At 39.5% G+C, this 18,484-nt stretch overlaps 2 protein-coding genes and 1 pseudogene across 2 annotated transcripts; 2 read left to right on the plus strand and 1 right to left on the minus strand.

Annotated features, from left to right (window-relative positions):
• Positions 1–1,284: 1,284 nt before the first annotated feature.
• Positions 1,285–6,599, minus strand: LOC131799647 (uncharacterized). Its single transcript, XM_059117349.2, has 8 exons — positions 6,548–6,599; positions 5,871–5,966; positions 4,362–4,453; positions 3,741–3,960; positions 3,567–3,623; positions 2,475–2,602; positions 1,628–1,692; positions 1,285–1,465 (listed from the first exon to the last, which is right to left on the minus strand). The coding sequence occupies exons 1-8, from the start codon at positions 6,597–6,599 to the stop codon at positions 1,285–1,287; spliced, it is 891 nt and encodes a 296-aa protein (XP_058973332.2).
• Positions 6,600–11,569: 4,970 nt separating this feature from the next.
• LOC136282436 (G-protein-signaling modulator 2-like) lies at positions 11,570–13,013 on the plus strand. The gene is made up of 2 exons (XM_066170093.1): positions 11,570–12,821; positions 13,003–13,013. Exons 1-2 carry the CDS (start codon positions 11,570–11,572, stop codon positions 13,011–13,013), a joined length of 1,263 nt encoding a protein of 420 aa, XP_066026190.1.
• On the plus strand, positions 12,990–16,237 carry LOC131799640 (tetratricopeptide repeat protein 28-like; annotated as a pseudogene).
• The last annotated feature ends 2,247 nt before the right edge of the window (positions 16,238–18,484 follow it).

The following is an 18,484-nucleotide window of genomic DNA, read 5'->3' on the forward strand; positions in this document are numbered from 1 at the left end:
TTTAAATGCTTTTATTGCAGGTGAAGCTATAAACGTCTTTAAAATGAGTGCAAGTGTATGTGCGTGCATCATACATGAAGTGCTCATAAATCTCCTTGCGTGCTAATCATATTCATAATTCATATGTTCGATTTATTAACCGATTATGTCAAGTCTTTATCTGCTATCTCACAGAAATAAAGTACTCAACGAAAAAAAACCTGTGATTTTTAATTTTTCCGTCTTTCCTGCAGCTGAGAGATATCTGCTTTAGCGGTTTTAGGATTTACGAACACTTCTGTGTGGGAGAATATCACCGAAGTACATTCTCATGATCATTTTGCGCTTCAACATTGTCATCAACTCATGTGTAATATGGTCGAGTGCAACTATAGTGAGAAATTAAAGAACTTTGATGGCTCTGACCAAAGAATAAAACCCACTTACAAGGGCCCTTGGATTAGATCATTAGTAGGCTACGAATTTTGTCATCTGAATGGTCTGAATTTGATGGAAGTTGCTGAAAAAGTAATATAAAGCTTCCTCTCTTTGTTGAGAAGATCATGAGGATGAGAACCTATATTTCTTATACAAACAAAGAGGATTAATCTAGGGATATCTGCCTTCCTAAATCTTTTTTTTAGTTGATGGAATCTGGTCTCCTGGAAATAATTTTTAACACACCAAGCGCGTTTCTGGGATGTTTTCGCAGAGGGTTGATTAAAAGATATCTGATGGGTTGTCCACGCGATCTTAGGAACCAAAAAATAACCCAAGAGTAGTTCCCTACGAATGAGGACTGTACACAGGGTTTAGAGTTTCCTTACACAAGCCCAGGTTAATTTGCAGTCAAGGTTCACTAAATGAAAAATCAAGTTACCCGTCTGTATTTGCAAATGTTTCGATCTGAGAATAGCTCTCAGCTCCTCACTTGAAAGGTTACGAAAGAGTCGAGACTGACGGCAAGGTGGAAAGTCATAAAGCATGAAAAAAAAATTAAAAAAAGGAACAAACCTAATCATTTGATTGAAAGTGCCAAACTGAGTTAGCTCCAGCCAGTATTTACATTAAAAAAAAATTGAGAAATCTCAACCCTACCACGCGAGTAAACCCAGGTTTCGACAAAAGTTACCTAGTAAAGGGAGGGGGAAGGGGGGGGAAGGGGTTGTGTAAAAAGGCCCCGGATCAATCGGCTTGATACTCCTGCCTGTAATCTTATCAGAACCAAAATCCATAAGAGGTTTTCGGATTCAACCTGAAGGACTGTTGTAAGTGGATTTTACTGTTTCTATGGTTACGCAAGTGTTAATAGCATTTACAGCGTTTTATGACCTTAACAGTGTTAGAGACACCGTTGCTAGTGTACAAGGCTCTATCCTCAAAGGACCTGGGGCGACATTCTGCTTTATTCTGTCCAGCTGGGGACGACAACAGACACACTTTAAACGGAACAGCAGAGCCTGGGCTCCATAAAGGATTATCAACCCTGAAAGGTAATAAATAAGCTGATAGATAGAGTTTTGTCGACCGTGTTCAGGTATATAAGGTTTTAAAGTCCAAGTAAAGAATTTTGCCGTGTGCGTACGTTTTTGATATCCACTGATACATTTTTATTTAAAAAAAATGGGAAAATGCTTCAAATCCTTACCAGTGAAGACAGCGCGCCTTCTTCTTCTTAGGACATTGTCCAACACATCGGCCGATATCAATGACCTATAGAGAAATAAACCGTTTTATAGTTCGTTTTTAAAGTTATCAATATTTCAAGTCCCATGAGTTTGCTTCAAGGTGATAGATGATTGGTCAGTTAATTTAGTATTGCTTGTTCCACCCGAATGCTCATTATGGGATGCAAAACTACGTGGTGCGTATGTCTCTTGTGTATATCTGCTCCTATAACTCTCAGTTCATCCGGTAGAAAGTTTTAGTGGGCAATGGATGTTGGTGACCTGGAGTCTGTTTCTCGAAGGTCCCGGCGGTAACGTAAGGGGCTCGAAGTCATATTTTAACTTCAAAAGTTAAAGAATAGAGAAGCAGGCTCTGAAACCCTAAACAGTCCATTTTGTTGCTTTAGCTGCCAGTTTAATTGTATCATTCTCAAAACCTTAGAACCCCCCATCTTAAATGAAAACAGAACAGTTTTATGGGCCCCTTAAATTACCGGGACCTTCGAGAAACGGGCCCCAGGACTTTTCGGGCATTTTTGGCTCCACTTCAACGCAAACTGGAATTTCGGCCACGAGGCATATTTGACGCAGCTGTGGGGCAGGTTAGGATAATTTGGTTCGTAGAATTAACGGATTTGTTCCTTTATGGACAGGCTTGCTTAGGACCTCAATTGACCCTTTTCTGGATGGGGGGGGGGGGGGAGGGGGAGAGGGGAAGGGAGAGGAAGGGGTGTTGAACCGGTTATGGCTTTAACGTTATAGGATAAACACATGCACTCAACCAAAAAAAAAACTACCAATTAACCCGGATAAGTGCCATATATTTACCACTTCCAGGGTTTTGTTTAAACCAGCATCTCCGTCATATATGGTTGTCTTGTACAACTGATGAAATGACATGCGGTAACAACTTCTCGCGCAGCCACACTCTAAAACTTTTTCAGCGCAGTGCGCACCTGCAGAAATAATAACATTCAGCGATGAAAAGAAAGGATGAAGATTTAGTGGCTGAAACTGATAACGATGAACTTTTACATTTTATTGATTTACCTAAACAACATGCGCATTTTGGTGATATTTATTCCATGTGAAGATGATTTTATTTATTGAATGACAAAGGAATACTCGGAGGTAAAGACTTGAGGTGCTCCCGACAGGAGTCGAACCTACGACCATTTTCCGATTATTACTTCGGATGTTTTACCACTGAGCTATAGAAGACTCGTGGCAGGCTAAGCCGTTTAACATGGTCCACGGTGACAAACGTTCTGTATACTGCTAGGATATAAACGTCGGTAGGTGATGCTCTTGCGTGATAATGATGTAAATGAGGATGGTTCATTTTGAAGCCTGGTTATTTAGGTGAAAATGGTGTCATTCAGTGAATGACACAGGTATACTCGGAAAAAAAGAACTCAGAGTGCTATCAACAGGAGTCGAACCGTCCAATAGGTATTTACGATTTTCAGAAAGTATGTCACCATGGCCATAGTTAAACGGCCTAGCCTGCACGTCTCTCCTCTAGCTCATTGTTAGAACACCTGAAAAAATTAGTCGGCTGAGTGTCGTAAAACTAAAACTAAAGTTTTCAAAAAGACAAATCAGAAGAAACAAAAATGCCCTCATAACCTAAGGAACCATTGAGAACTCAAACTAAAACCAAGCAAACTGCTAGAAGCGCGGGAAAACGCGGGCGACCAAGTCATGATTGGTTTTAGTTCTGCATCTGATTGGTTAAGAGAGCGGCGCGAGTTTTCTGGACCAATCACAGAGCGAAGTAAAGCAAAACCAAAGCAACCCCGGATTATTTTCGAGACTTAATTGAAAATGACGATGGTGACAGTGACGACCATGGTAATTACGATAGCGCTATCATCACAAGATCGACAGCGAACAATATTAAAATCTTATAACATTTACCGTTTGGACCTTTGACATTAACAACTTTACTGGTCATCGGTTGACAAGATTTCTTTCCTGGAACAAGAGAAAAATGCGTTATCCGCAGTATTGATGTACATTAGTCATCTTTCATTTCATTGCCATGGAAACCTCTGTGCTAAATATTTAAAGTGGCTGTGCCGTCTATTCTACCTTTTTGGTGACAAGAGCCGACACAGCGACCGACATCAACAGTCTTCTCATATTTAGTTCCCCAGTGGTACACCTGTATGTTTCTCTGTTTATAGCAGCGAGATCGAGGGTCGATACATTGGCAGCCATGGGCACTTGTTAGCTCTATTTGGCCCTTCAACAGTGCTAGCTCTTTAACTGAACTTTCGTCGGCGATGCACATTTGAGGAAGCTTACAAGACTAAAAAACAGTGACAAGTTATCATGTGAACAAACATAACGGTATTATATGATCAAAGTACAACTTTTTAACGAGACTCGGGTGATTTTTGATACAAAACCTAGATATTGAAGAACTTCGCAATTTAATGCATTTTATTAAAATCTAGTCAATTTTTGGCAAGGAATTTAGCATACACTACAGGCTTTGTTTCCCACGACAAACGACCCCTCGATTTCAGAAATGAGAATTTTATAAAACGAATTATATCCATACTAGCCTGGCTGGTTAAAAGTTCAAGCTCTAGGAACAAAAACAAGCAAATATTCGAACGGCCTGACTTCATTCGAATAAATCGCTGCAAAACAGGGCAGAAAACAAAGCGCTTTAGTTTGCAAGCGAAAAGAACAGTTTAAGTTTACCACTCCAGTGCGTTGATCAATTTTGTTTCCTGTTTTCAGTGAGGTAATCTGACAAGTCTTGACATTTCTGTAAACTGGCTGCAAGTCTATTCCTGAAAATAAATTTTGTATAAGTTTTTAACGTTTTACATATGTTTCATGGTGAGCATTTTAGCTTCGAAAATTGGACGATTTCAATTGAAAAAGCCTGGCTGTGAAGGTCATTGTTTTGTCGGGGCTACCTTTCTTTCTGTTATACGCTGTATGATTCAAAACCTTCTAATATGAAATCAAAAAAGGAGAATGGGGGTTTTAGTGGGACGAAATTCGTTTGCCTTTCCTTTGAGAAATTTCAGTTTGTTAATTAGCAAAGATATCTGCCCAGTTACTATTCTCGTAGAAGATTTTCGGTCAGTGGTCTTAGGGAACGTGGTGCGAATTACAGCTTTATCTCAGTATGTGTGGAGTTTTCATATGCGAAAATGTTTGTCCCAGTTTCCGAGACCTCTGTGGTAAAATTCTTTTTTTTATGAACACATCGCAACTTTTACTGCATTTCCTGCATTTTGGTGAGTGAGATCTGCCACCTAGACAAGAGCTGACTTGGCCGACTTGGCCCCACGGTTCCCATTCCTGCAATTATCAGAAACGATGGGACGTAAACCCCGCAAAAAAGCTCGTACTTCTCTGTGCTCCGAAAGATTTACTTATTTTGCGCAAGTTAAGTCGCTTTAGGTTTTTTTTAGCTCCGGTCGATTTCATGGTCATCTTTTCTCAGCTCGACCCATGGTAATAAAACTTTAAACTATCATTACACAGTCACCTTTCCTCAAGCGGCACCTATCAAATTTTTTCTACATTTGCCTTAAATTTCATCTGCGTCTTAAACAGTGTCCTCTGGTAGGTGAACACAAATAAAAATAAATATATGTGTATTTCTTTGCAGTTACATTAACTCTCTTTCAGAGAAAGAAAATAATCTGATTCACCAAACTACACAACCCCCGAATCACGGAGAGCCATATTTATTTGTTCGTGTTATTTTTTCACTCATGTTGGGAGACTTTTTGATGGTGAGAAATATGCTTGCCGCCTTTCCAACATCTGCCATAGAGATAAACGTCGGATCTTCAAATACAACTATCTTATCGTTAACAAAGATGTGAAAAGTCTGAGATCAATTTGATTTTTAGTTCCAGGCTGTATGCTACGTTATACAATCATTAAGCCATTTCCTGAGGTTCATCGCATGGTAAAGGTAAACCGGCTGAATCTATTTCCTCCAAAGGCAACACATATCACACATTTAACACTGATCTCTCATCTACCATAACATTTCGCTTGTTTTGCTTCAAAGCTCAAAGTTTTTTAAACCCGCCGTTTGATGGCTTGAAACTTGAAATTAAAAGACTGCTTTAATTAGACAAAATTATATGGGAGTTAGACATTTGTATCAGTGAAACTCCCAGACCATTTTTTCCGGGCAAGAAATGTGCCAGCTGGGGTAGAAAATTGGCAGTTATAAATTACCTTGTCCAATTTGTTTTTCTTGATCCACTAAGCCACAGATGGTTTTTGTTTTCTTAGAGTAAACGACGCCATCAGTAGGTTGTCGACTCAACACATCTTTTAGAGTAAAACGAATATGGCAAGTTAGTCAGTTAAAAATGAACGACCAGAGAATGAAACTAATTTTTTTTCTTCTGGTAAATAGGTTACATCAGTACTGTTAGCCTTGCTCTAATGATGCAATTTCGATCTCTTTTGGTACCCATTTTAAACTACACCTAGCAATCTGTCTTGAAAGCTGGAGTCGTTAAACATTACGCGGTACAATGTTGATATCAATTTTGGAAGAAAATCCAATCGGATCCGGTAAGAACTTTAACTATTTCTGACAATCGCGAATGTACTTCAGCAAATTATTGTATTCATAACTGGATTTTTAAACTACTACCGCGTTAACAATAAAATGAAATATCACGCGCACACCTTCCTGAACTGTAACTTTTCCTTTCGTTCCTTCAGTCGGCTCGCTCATAGGAAATCCAGAGTTTAAACGACTCTCACCGTAACCGGCCAATAAATTAAAAGTTACTAATAAGAAAAGAAGCGGGATTTTCGCAGGCCTGATCATTTTCCTCTCCAGCTTCAGGGAATAATAATGTATGTCGTCTCAACTCCGGTGATTTCTCTCCTCGACACACCTTCACAACCAAGTCGAGCCGTTCCCCCGAGGTTTGGGCGCCTCAGCCGCATGGACGTCTCATTAGAATACAAATGTTCTTTATTTCGCCGATAACTTAGTGGACAACAGGCAGTACCATTTCAGACGTTATTGTTTTTAGGCGATTGTGCCGGTTCTTTTAATCGTCCGAATATGAAAGCTGCTTAGAGTAATTTTCGAAAGCACTTATTAAATCCTCAAGTAATTTCCCGCTTTATCAGAGTAACGATAATATCAATAAATAACTCTGTGTGAAGATATTCTATGTATGTGATACAGTGAGGACATTTTGAATTAGAAGTTAATGTTATCCAAGAGACAAGTAACAAGAAAAGCAAATGTACCTTATTGAAACTTAATTTCGCGATTTTGGCGTGGTCACAATAGGCAAAGATCACTTAAAAGGCATTAAATTTCGTAACTCAAGCGTTCTCAACTTCATTACATTTTTTAAATAGAAATGTCTTCACTTTGGACGCCTGCACGAAAGTTATTCTAAGGGATTTGTACAAATCTAGCGATTCAAATAAGGATAATAGATAGATCTCCATATGCGGATATGCGAAATCTTTACAAATTATCGTCATTTCACAGCAGAAGATGCAAAATAGAACCTACCCGTCTTTATGATTTTAATGTTGTATTTAAATAACGACGAAGAAAAATGGAGAGACAAAAAACGCACACACGCCCACACACAAAAAATCATGTTTAAAAAATTTTCCTTAACGGAATCGGGTTAAAGGTGGAACTAAAAGCTGGGATTTTACGACTTTTACGGTGATGTCCTTTCCATAGACCTTTATGTTCTTATCATGGCAATGGTCGCATCTTTTCAACTTTAGCGGGTCCCCATAATGATCCTTACGAGCGAACTTGAATTCTTGTCTTGCATCGAAATGACAATAAAATGACCCTTGTTAATCAATTCCCAGTTACCTTTTCACTTTCGGATTCTTTTTAAAGTTTTATTGTTAGTTTATAAGGCCCTAAATGGTATGGCACCATTATATATCACGGAATTACTTAGTTATCGTATATGTTCACGTACGCTACGCTCTACTGATCAAAAATTTCTGGCAGTTCCGAAGTCAAGACTTAAAACATACGGAGACAGGGCCTTTTCCGTTGCTGCACCTAAACTCTGGAATGAGCTGCCATTAGATCTTAGAAGTTTAGATACAATTAATTTATTCAAGAAACACTTAAAGACCGATCTTTTTAAAAAAGCATATAATGTTTAACTTTTTAATAATTTGGAATAGGATTAACTGTGATATTTTTGTAAATAAGTCTGCAAATAGGTTTTTAATTTATTCATATTTTATTACCAGTGGGATCTTTTTAATTATTTTAATATTATGAATTGTAAAGCGCTTTGGTCAATTAGTGGAGTTAGCGCTATATAAATTATGTTAAATTAAATTAAATTAAATTCCCAGGCACGCTTGTGTTGGTGCACGATGTGAGTTTGAAAAAGATTTGGAGAATCTGTATAAACCACTGTGATCCACTGGACATATTTTACTACACCAGCACATTTCTCCGCATAATCCTCAGTACTTTCCTGAAAATGTGATCGACTTTAGAACGAAGTGGCTCGTAGGACACCAGTTACTGAGGAAAATAGAATTTCTTGTGAACAGCCCGGCTGGTAAAGGTGCACACTTCTTGATCTCTTAGGAATTTTTAAGGCTTTTGCATTCGGTTTACCATAGAATTCCATTTCAACGAGATACGCGGCTATATGCCATTAGAGCAGTTTTCTTTCACGCGGAGATATAGCGTCAGAAGTGGGAGCCTTCCCATTTCCCTCTAGACAGACAAAAAGCAGCTCCAGATTCATCAATCTATTTCAGATTATTCGGGTCAGTATCCCTGGCTACCACTCTGATCAAAATGAAAGACTCCAAAGGCACGCAGTGAGGAGCATATGCCCAAACCATAGTTACGGGAAGGTGCTCGACTTAGCTGGTATCACGACCATAGCAGCCAGGTGCGATGAACTCTCGTCTGACTTATTCGAGAAAATTATAAGTAATAATGGCCGGCCAGAAGGTGGCCTTTTTGCTTCCGTCAGAAGCCAGCCAACATGTGCACATGCATAGGAAAAGAATATGAAGACCTCTTTTTGTGGAATTGATAGATACGAGAACTCTTTAAACATGCTTAGATGCTATTCCACGTGATCTTACATATTTTCAAGTAAAGTTCTTTGTAGTATTTCTTGCAGGCTTATATTTATATTTACATGCGCCACATTTTTCACTTTTTAGAATCTTTACAAGCTACTTGCCGCTGCAGCTCTAATGACGGTAATCCTGCAGGCTACCAGATCGCTAATCGCATTAAGCGTTACGAAAAACGACGCGGTAAAACGAGATTATTCCGGTTCTCTTGGCCACGCAACATGTCAACATAGGCATGCAACGCATGCAAGAGTTTTTTTCTTTTTTGATGGTGGGTTAAGATGGGCCACTAAGTAACTGACGTTTGCATTTTAGTACAAGAAAAAAGTTATTACTTTTCAAAAGATTCCAACAAAAATGTCGTTCAATGGAGGGCAAAAAAAAACCAGAAAACCTTTCAATTCATCCGAAATAAACTCAGGCACAGGTCTTTTGCGGTCTATTGTTGCTTTTGTCTGAATAATTGTATGCAAAAATAAACAGCATTGGAGCAACACTCAATGTAGTCTCCTTCGCCGCCATTATTTGGTCTCGTCACGCAACGTTCTCTCTTTCCTCCCATTGCGTGACGAGAGCGAACAACGGCTGCGACGGAGGTTCCACTAGCGTGCGAGACCTCACTATTGACATTTGGTCACGAGCGCATCTTCGCTCGTACGAACTATGCGACCTTCAGGAACACAAGCCACCGAGAGGTCTGACCGGGGTCTGGTATTGACAATTAGTGCCAGATTCCCCGCAAACCTCTCCCGAATTGTCTTAATAGTCCATTATATTAAATCTCGGACCTCTCAGGGGTGGGCTGAGATTCACCACGTGCTTATAACCTTAGAATAGACACATGCCGCTGATTCTAAACGAAACTCTCAATTTGGCTGCTTCAACCAAAAAGAAAAAGCGTTCAGAGTTTGAGTCGAGGTAAGTGCGATATTTAATTGTTAATTCATGTGCTGATGTGTTGATGCGACTTCTCATCAATTGCCAAATTCATATTTCGACGCCTTGGTAATCAAGTCTGCTTTTACATGCATAGACCATTATTATATTGATTAATATTCTGACTCAATTTGAATTGCTATAGAAGGACGTCGTTCTTCATAAATTCCCTTCTTTTTTCAAAATTTTCTTCGTATCCCTTGGAGAAAAATCTCTGACGCATTAACATCGGTATTTCTGCCGTGTTGAGTCAAATTCGTTTCATTCATACCTATCCATCAGTTGGATAACAATCAAATCACTTGTGTGAATTGAATCAAATAGACATGCCCAATCTGTGCCCAAAAACGCTATGAGAAGTTTACAAATGTTAACACGTTGTACACATAGCGTTTCAGGCGTGGGGTCAGTCAAGTTATCTTCGGCAAAACAACTTTTCAGATTTAGAAAGTGTTTTCATTGTAAAAACTGGGTAAAACAAGGCCATTCGAAATTGAAATTTTTTCAGGAAAATGTTCATCATATGAGCAGAAATTATTCTTGTCATAAAATTTCCGTTTGACCCAGCTCGTCTAATGTTGTTTCCTTGGCCTTCCTAAGTAGCTTAACATTTTTCAGTGTCGGTTGTATCGCAGAGTATATTCAAATCGCACAGTATTGCTAGATTTTAAATTAATTCAAGGCTATTTGCATTTATCTTTGTTTTGCAGAGAAACTCTTATTTCAGTTTCTTACTTTTGGTTTCATTAGTCATACGACTAGAATATCAAACAAGACAAACTTTTTGTGTAAAAGGTTCGTAATAAAAAAATAAATTTAGAAACAGTCTTTCCCGTTTTACAAAATAGATAGCTTTCACCAACAAAGGCGGTCGCATATGCATTACAATTTTGATGCTGATCCTGTCGTATGATTGAATTTATCGAAATTCGTTCTGATACTGAAGGTTGACAAGTCAATATGTAATTTTCTTGTTAAATTATGACGTTAGATTTCCAAGCTTGTCTCAGTATAAGTAGTTGTAAAATAAAAGTTAGATGTAAGTTTGAAAAAGTGGTTCGGGACTGACCCGAAACAGTTTTTATCCTTGGTTTTGCTTTGTCTCAGAACTTTAATTTTACTACCACTTTATGTTCATCAAACTTGTCCACCACGCAACGAAAGTAGATGTACGTCACATAGATGGCTATCTCCGGATCGATTCAAGATATATTGATTTGCCTCGATTCTGAATCAAATGACAATGAAAATTAGAGCTGAGTTTGTCCCTGGTTTGTGAAGGGTTGCAAAGTGGGGATCCTGATCGTGTTTCACGCGCGAATTTTTTGAAAAAACTCCCGCGTCACCTGTAGAAAAGGGAAAACTTCAAATCTCTTTTTTTGTGTACAAGGTTACTGGGAAATCTTGATTTTTTCACGAAATGAAAGAGGAAATTGACGGGTCACGTATATTTCAGGGGGAAAATCACGCCTCACATTGGTTCATAAATTCACGAATCACGCTCGCCTTTCTGTGAAATTCACGCTTCACATTTTAATTTTAGCCTCAATCACGCGTCACGTGTAAACCCTTTCACCAGAATGCAAACATAACACGATTGGTAAATGAACTACTGTTTTACTGGTGAAATTTTTTTGATAGCTTTACCCAAATCTGCTCTACGATTATTTTAATTTGAACCCAGATGATACACTTGTGACTGGTTTAAAAAAAATAGAATGAAAAAGGAATATTGCGCTCAAACATTTTTGAAAAGGAAGACAATCACAAATTCCCTAAACACAGTTTACAGACTGGAAAATTTGTCAGTGTTACTTTTTTTAAGCTTCCTTTTTTTGTTTATTCTTTCTTACGACGAAAAACAGGAGAGAGCCGTTATGAGTGACGCTGCAGAAATCCTTAATTCAGTCCAGATAGGTTTAAATGTCGTCATATTTCTTCTGAACACTGATCGTGGCCTACAAGCGACTGCGTTATGTAATGAATGTATAATTCTACTTCAAAACCTTGACTCTGGTGGTCACTTTGGTATCTCCGATGTACTATTCAATGCGTACCGCCCCATCTCTGGTTACACTGATGCGGAAAGATATGTCACCACACTTCTTGACACGTTCCACCATGCTGGGAGACTAACCATAATACTGGGAGATAAATATGAAGCACAAAGCCGGTTTGTTGGGGCAAAGCAACTCTTTCAAGGCGCACTCACCATCATGAAAACAATTGGTCAAAAAAGACAAGAAGCAATGGCTCATGTAAGACTTGGAAATGTCTGTTCAAGCCTCAGTGAGTATCAGAAGGCTAAGGAATATTACGAGAAAGCACTTGCCATCGCGATAGAAATTGGCGACAGAAGTGGAGAAGGAACAACATGCGGGAACCTCGGAAGTGTGTTTCATTCCCTGGGCGAATATCGCAAGGCTAAAGAACATCACGAGAGGGCACTTGCCATCGCGATAGAAATTGGCAACAGATATGGAGAAGGAACAACATACACGAACCTCGGAAGTGTGTTTCATTCCCTGGGCGAATATCAAAAGGCTAAAGAATATCACGAGGAGGCACTTGCCATCGCGGTAGAAATTGGCGACAGAAATGGAGAAGGAACAAGATATGGGAACCTCGGAAGTGTGTTTCATTCCCTGGGCGAATACCACAAGGCTAAAGAACAACACGAGAAAGCACTTACCATCGCGATAGAAATTGGCGACAGAAAAGGAGAAGGAACATCATACGGGAACCTCGGAAATGTGTTTCACTCCCTCGGCGAACATGAAAAGGCTAGAGAATATCACGAGAAAGCGCTTGCCATTGCAATAGAAATTGGCGCCAGAAGAGGAGAAGGTTTAGCATACTTTAATCTTGGAAATGTTTACCGTAAGCTTCATAAAAATTTGCAAGCTAAAGAACATTTGGACAAATCAGTCGGCGTCAGTCTTACAATTGGTGACGGAGAATTAAGAGCCATGGCCACTGTAGGTTTGGCAGCTGTCTTTGCTAATGTAAATGACAGTCAGAAGGCAAAAGAATACTGTGAGAGGGCGCTTACAATCAGGAGAGAACGTGGCAATCGAGAGTTCGAAGCACAAATTAACCTAAACCTTGGACATCTATCCCTATCGTTTGGTGAATGTGGCAAAGCAGCAGATTATTTACAGAAAGCTTGTTCCATCAGCAGCCAAATTGGACACAAAATGATTGAGTTTCAAAGCCTTCTCAGCTTTACAGTGTTAAAGATATCGCAATCAGAAGCTTCGGAGGCAAAGGATTATCTGCTTCGTTGTATTGAAAAATATGAACAAATCAGAACTCTTCTGAAAGGAAACAGCGGATTTCAAATATCTCTGTCAGAGAATCACGGTACGTTTCCCTATATGTTACTCACTAACTTCCTTTGCGGTACTGGAAAATTCAAAAATGCTCTCTACGTTGAGGAGCTGGGACGAGCAAGAGTCCTCGCAGAATTCATGGCAGGCAAGTACTCCACTGAAAGCCACATCTCAGCTGATCCACGATCATGGTTTGGGATTGAAAACATCGTGAAAAGAGAAAGTAACTGTGTTTTTTTGTACATTTCGTATACAGATCGGAACGTTCTTCTCTGGGTATTGAAAGCAAATGGAGACATTTTCTTTCGAAAAACAGACGAAGTGAAAGTAGAGACTCTCATTGCTGAGCAAGTTTGCGATGTGGAAGGAATTTTCAAAAAGAGCGCTGCCTGCTTTGGTGTTTTACCCGCAGCGAACTGCGAAGATCGATCGCCGTATGACCACGTTGCTCTGAAGGTTTGTGATGTGGAAGGCATTTTCGAAAAGTGCACCGCCTGCTTTGATGTTTTACCCGCAGCGAACTGCGAAGATCGATTGCCGGATGACAAAGTTACGATATCTCTTCATGAAGAGAGCCAAGCAAATTTGCGAGGTAACGAAGCCAAAGATACCAGAGGAAGTCATTATTTGTGCTACGAATGGATCGTCGCACCAGTGGCAGATTTACTTACAGAACCCGAAATCATCATTGTACCGGATCGCTTTTCGTACCGAGTCCCATTTGCTGCCTTGCGTGATGAACCAGCCGGAAAGTATTTATCCGAGAGGTACAGAATACGTATCGTCCCTTCACTGACGACTCTCCGGCTCATCCAAGAATGTCCAGAAGACTATCACAGTCAAACTGGTGCACTGGTTGTGGGTGATCCTACGGTTGGCAAAGTGCATTACGATGGACGTCTCATTAACGTGACTCCAATTTTCTTTGCAAGTAAGGAAGCAGAGATGGTTGCTCAACTGCTGGGCGTTCAGCCTTTGCTAGGAAGTCGCGCAACAAAGCAGGCGGTTCTTCAAGCAATACCTTCAGTGAGTCTGATACATCTTGCCTCAGTTGGAAATGCCGAAAGAGGAGAGATTTTCCTCTCTCCTCAATGTACTACTAACAGCACTCCACAAGAGGAAGACTACCTCCTGACAATGTCCGACATCGAAGGAGTTCAAGTGCGAGCTAAACTGGTAGTACTCAGCTGTTGTCATAGTGGGCGCGGATTGGTTAAAAAGGAAGGAGTTATTGGAATCGCTCGAGCATTCTTAGCATCCGGTGCACGTTCAGTGTTGGTAGCATCGTGGGCTTTAGAAGACAAAGCAACAGCGAAGCTCATGAAACATTTCTATAAACACCTTGTTCGTGGAGAAAGTGCCAGTGAATCTCTTCATCAGGCTGTCCAATGGATGAGAAGCAATGGTTACCCCAAACCTTTCCAATGGGCTCCGTTTGTGCTGATGGGGGATAACGTGACATTTGATTTTATGAAAAAGGGTAAGGCTGATTATAATGGGCAATTTTCTACGATAAACCGATTAGCACACTTAACTTGTTCAGTTCATTTAGTTGTCGTAATTGTCTTTGTCTTTGTCTTTCATCCACAAAATGCCAAGAAGAAAAAGTTGATTTTATCCAGTGCTCGAAGCCAAAATATTTGCACGAAAGGCTTTCTAAAATTTGCTTTGAATTAGCGTTTCTTTGTATGCAATATACTCAGAAATTATTCCTCAAGGTCGATACGATGCCAGACGCTATGACGATGTTCCGTTTACTGTTTTATCTGTTCCGTTTACTTTAAAGTTGACATAGTGACAAATGTATAATGTTTGTTTTAGGAAAGAAGAACTCAGAGAGGACACCAAAGAGGCGGAGAAGAAACAGAGTGACTACTGATCGTACAAAAAGATTCTCCTTCCTGTACGTTGTCTTTCATTGGACACTGGTATTACTTTGCAAAGACATTTTTAATTTCTTTTTTAAGTCAAGTAGTAGATTTCGCGTACTTTTGTAGCCAGGGCTTAATCGAAAGCGAACGACGATGAAACCTGCAATTTAGCCGTTTGATCTATGAAGTATACTATCGATAGGGAACTACAATAATTTGGGATGGGAAAACTGAACGCAAGAAATTAGCGTAATGTAGAAAAATTTGAGAAAGCTAGTAAAGTGTCGTCAAAACTCAAAATTAATCTTTGATTTAAATCACTGTGATCCTGTTTTCAATTCTCTCGTTGCATGCACCCGTGAACATTAATGAGTGATTAAGACTGTTCGCAGGTGCAGGAGATGATAACGTAACAAACTATCAGAAGAGGGAACAAAAAGTGCCGGGATACTTAGGACACAATCGAATAAACGAAAGGAGATAACTTCGTAAAAATCAGACTAAGAAGAGAAAAATGGTTGAGAACTACCGCAAAAATCTAACAGTGATGAGAACTGGGCGCTACATAGTAATCTAAGACTTAAATGGGTAAGAGAACAAACAGAGTGTAAGATACTTAAAAAAAAGTATTGACAAATAGAGATGAAGAGAAACGGTGAGCGGAATATTAAGATGGAATTAGGAAGACAACATTGCGCCAACCAGAAGAGTGCAAACAGTTCGTAGGATACGGAAGTGACAATTAGTTAGAATTAACCCTTAAAATCCCAAGATCTCTTTGGTAATTCTCCCTACCGTCCGCCATAAAACACTCACGATTTCAATTTGGAGAATTTGGTATTGGATCAACTCGTTGTTCCCTGATTGAGTTTTCTTCTTTATTCTCCTCACTTGTCTGCTTGGTTCTGAGTTGATATTGTGAGGAGAAATTCTGTCTTGGTCACTCATGGGAGTTAAAGGGTTCAGGAAAAAACAGGGGGCTAGATTCTATCATAGGAAACAAATGCAAAGTGGAACAAACAGTGAGGTAGATATTAATTTGGAAATCAAACAGAGACGAGAAAAAGCATTGTGCAAGATTCTAACGAAATATTTAATCGGAGACAAGACAACGAGCTATGCGCAAGATACAACTAAACAAAACTACCAAACAGAGAAATGAAATAACAGTGCGCAATATAATCGCAACAAACAAAGTAAAAGGAAGAAACAGTAGACTAGACATTGACAAAAACGTCAGATTGGAAAGAAAAGGAACATTTGTTGCACGAAACATTGAAGCAAAGGTCAATACTTAGAAAAAGTAAAGAAACAGTACACAAGACACTGATGTTACAAACAGTAAAATCACAGGCATGTAAGGGTTATTTTTTTTGGATGGGTGAGTCGAGGTAGGACACTGTGTAACTGATGTTTTAATTTTTGTAAAGGAAAAAGAGCCCTAACCTTAAAAAGAACTAAAATTTTGCATTCCTTTACTTAAGAGAGAGGAGAAAAAAAACTTTCTATTTGTCTGAAATAAACTCACTTTTAGGTATTTCGTGGTCTATTGTTTATATTGACCAAATAATTATAAACAAAAATAAACCTACTTTACCCTAAGAGAAAGAGAGGGAGAGAAAGAGCGGAAGGGAGGGGGGGGAGGGAGAGAGGGGGAGATAGAAGCACTGCTTGAATTCTGCACAGATGCAGAGCAATCTCAGTCCCCCAGTCCCCTGACCCCAGGGGGCAGCCTGGGAATGAGGTTGGATGCTACGCAGAGCCCGATCGCGTGCGAAAAATCCAACGAATGAATAATTTGTGTCTGAAACAAGACCTTTTTAAGCACAGTGAACTGAACAAGTATGCAATACTGTTATTAATCTTAATCAAGTTGCTAAGTAAAAATCGCCCCCTCATTCGTTGTAAGTTGATGTCAATGCAATTGTTCATTTTTTCGACCCTTGCCCGTCTTTTCCCACGTACAGCTCACGTACAGGCGGAGTGCGCACTCTGATTGCGTTTCATTATGGTCGTAACACAAAAAGTGGATCATTTGTATCCTGCCCCTCATTCCTTTAAGTTGATGTCAGTGCAGTTGTTCATTTTTTCGACCCTTGCCCGTCTTTTCCCGCGCACAGCTCACGCACAGGCGGTGTGCGCACTCTGATTGCGTTTCATTACGGTCGTAACACAAATAGTGAGTCATTTGTATCTTGTCACGGTAGAGTGAACATCTTTGGTGGCAGCGAGGTTGCGGGAATTTGAGTGGAATGTAATGGGGATTCACTGTCTGTTGCCGTTCCTCCGAAAGTTTTAAAGTGTTTACGAGCCTCCGTGAAGAATGATTTCTTAGGAGGCAACTGACGAGATTCAGACAGAATCGAAAGTGGCTTGGGTAAGAGTCTTCACAAATGGCAGCAGTTACACTCACAGCTAATGGCTGTGTGAACAATGTCAATAATATCAAATTCAGAAGTTACATTCCTAGACGCGAGTTATAAATTAAACGTATCATAAAGAGACAGAGACCTTCTTATACACGAACTTTTTTTCTTGTCATCCACTTAGCGTAAATACGGAATTCGTAAAATAAGAAGCCCTTCGCCTGCTGAGAACGAATTCGTCACGCTCCTCGTTTAATGACAAACGTAGAGACTTTCAAAATACGCTTGAAGAGAAGAAGATACCTATATGAAGGTTTTGAGAACTGTAATTCCGGAGTCATTTTCTGCGGGAGGGAAAATATACTTAAAAAGAACAGACGCACACAGAAGAAAATTAATATTGCCTTTTGTGAAACAATCTCATCCAACTTTGCCAAACCTCAAGAACATACGGATGGGGAAATGAAACCTTGAAACTAACCTTTGCAAAGTGATTCACTGCTCTAATTCATATGTCCTTCATTCAATGATTAAGATAACAGATTTACAATATTCGCGATTAATTCATTTGCTTCAGTAGATTTTCTTTTAATTTGTAAGTAATTTGCTTTCGTAGATTTACCACACGACTGATTTTACGTAAGAAACGTCCTTTCAATAGTAACGCTGTGTAACGCAATACACTTAACACAACAATAGGCCTTCTGCCACCATGACCGGTCTCAAACACTATAACTGAAAATACATAACACATGTGTACCGCTGGAGAGCGTTTAGTCAGAGCTGTTAAAGAAGGATCAAAGTTTATTAAATTTATATATCCTACGTAAATAACTAGACTATTACATAAAAGATATTGGACGAAAACACTAAACCAACGGTCCAGTAATCAAGAATAAATTACAAACACAAATGAGATGAAGATACAATTGAAACTGTCAATGGTGTGAGTGGGAGGGAAACTAAAACTTTCTTAAAGCTAGAAATAAACTTGTTGCTTGCTTGCTTGCAAGATTACTAATTACGCGTGCACAGATACCTAAGCGGTAATACTAAAGTAATTTCGCAATTAAAACGTGTTAGTGTGGTGAATAGCCATTTGCTCTACCCAAGTCTTTTGACTTATATGCTGAACAAATTGCTCTATCTTAAAGAAAAGGGAAAATACTAACATGCACCCTGCCTGTACCCAGTCCAGGCCTCTCAATTATCGATGTCCAGAT

The sequence above is a fragment of the Pocillopora verrucosa genome, chromosome 7 (assembly GCF_036669915.1).
Source record: "Pocillopora verrucosa isolate sample1 chromosome 7, ASM3666991v2, whole genome shotgun sequence".
In the NCBI taxonomy this organism is placed as follows: Eukaryota; Metazoa; Cnidaria; class Anthozoa; order Scleractinia; family Pocilloporidae; genus Pocillopora; species Pocillopora verrucosa.

Coding starts and splice junctions, on each gene's coding strand:
- LOC131799647 (XM_059117349.2), bottom strand. CDS start 6,599: ATGCGGCTGAGGCGCCCAAACCTCGGGGGAACGGCTCGACTTGGTTGT. Junction 4,454..5,870: donor AGAAAAACAAATTGGACAAG/GTAATTTATAAC, acceptor ATTTATTTTCAG/GAATAGACTTGCAGCCAGTT. Junction 1,466..1,627: donor AAGGCGCGCTGTCTTCACTG/GTAAGGATTTGA, acceptor ATTACCTTTCAG/GGTTGATAATCCTTTATGGA.
- LOC136282436 (XM_066170093.1), top strand. CDS start 11,570: ATGAGTGACGCTGCAGAAATCCTTAATTCAGTCCAGATAGGTTTAAAT.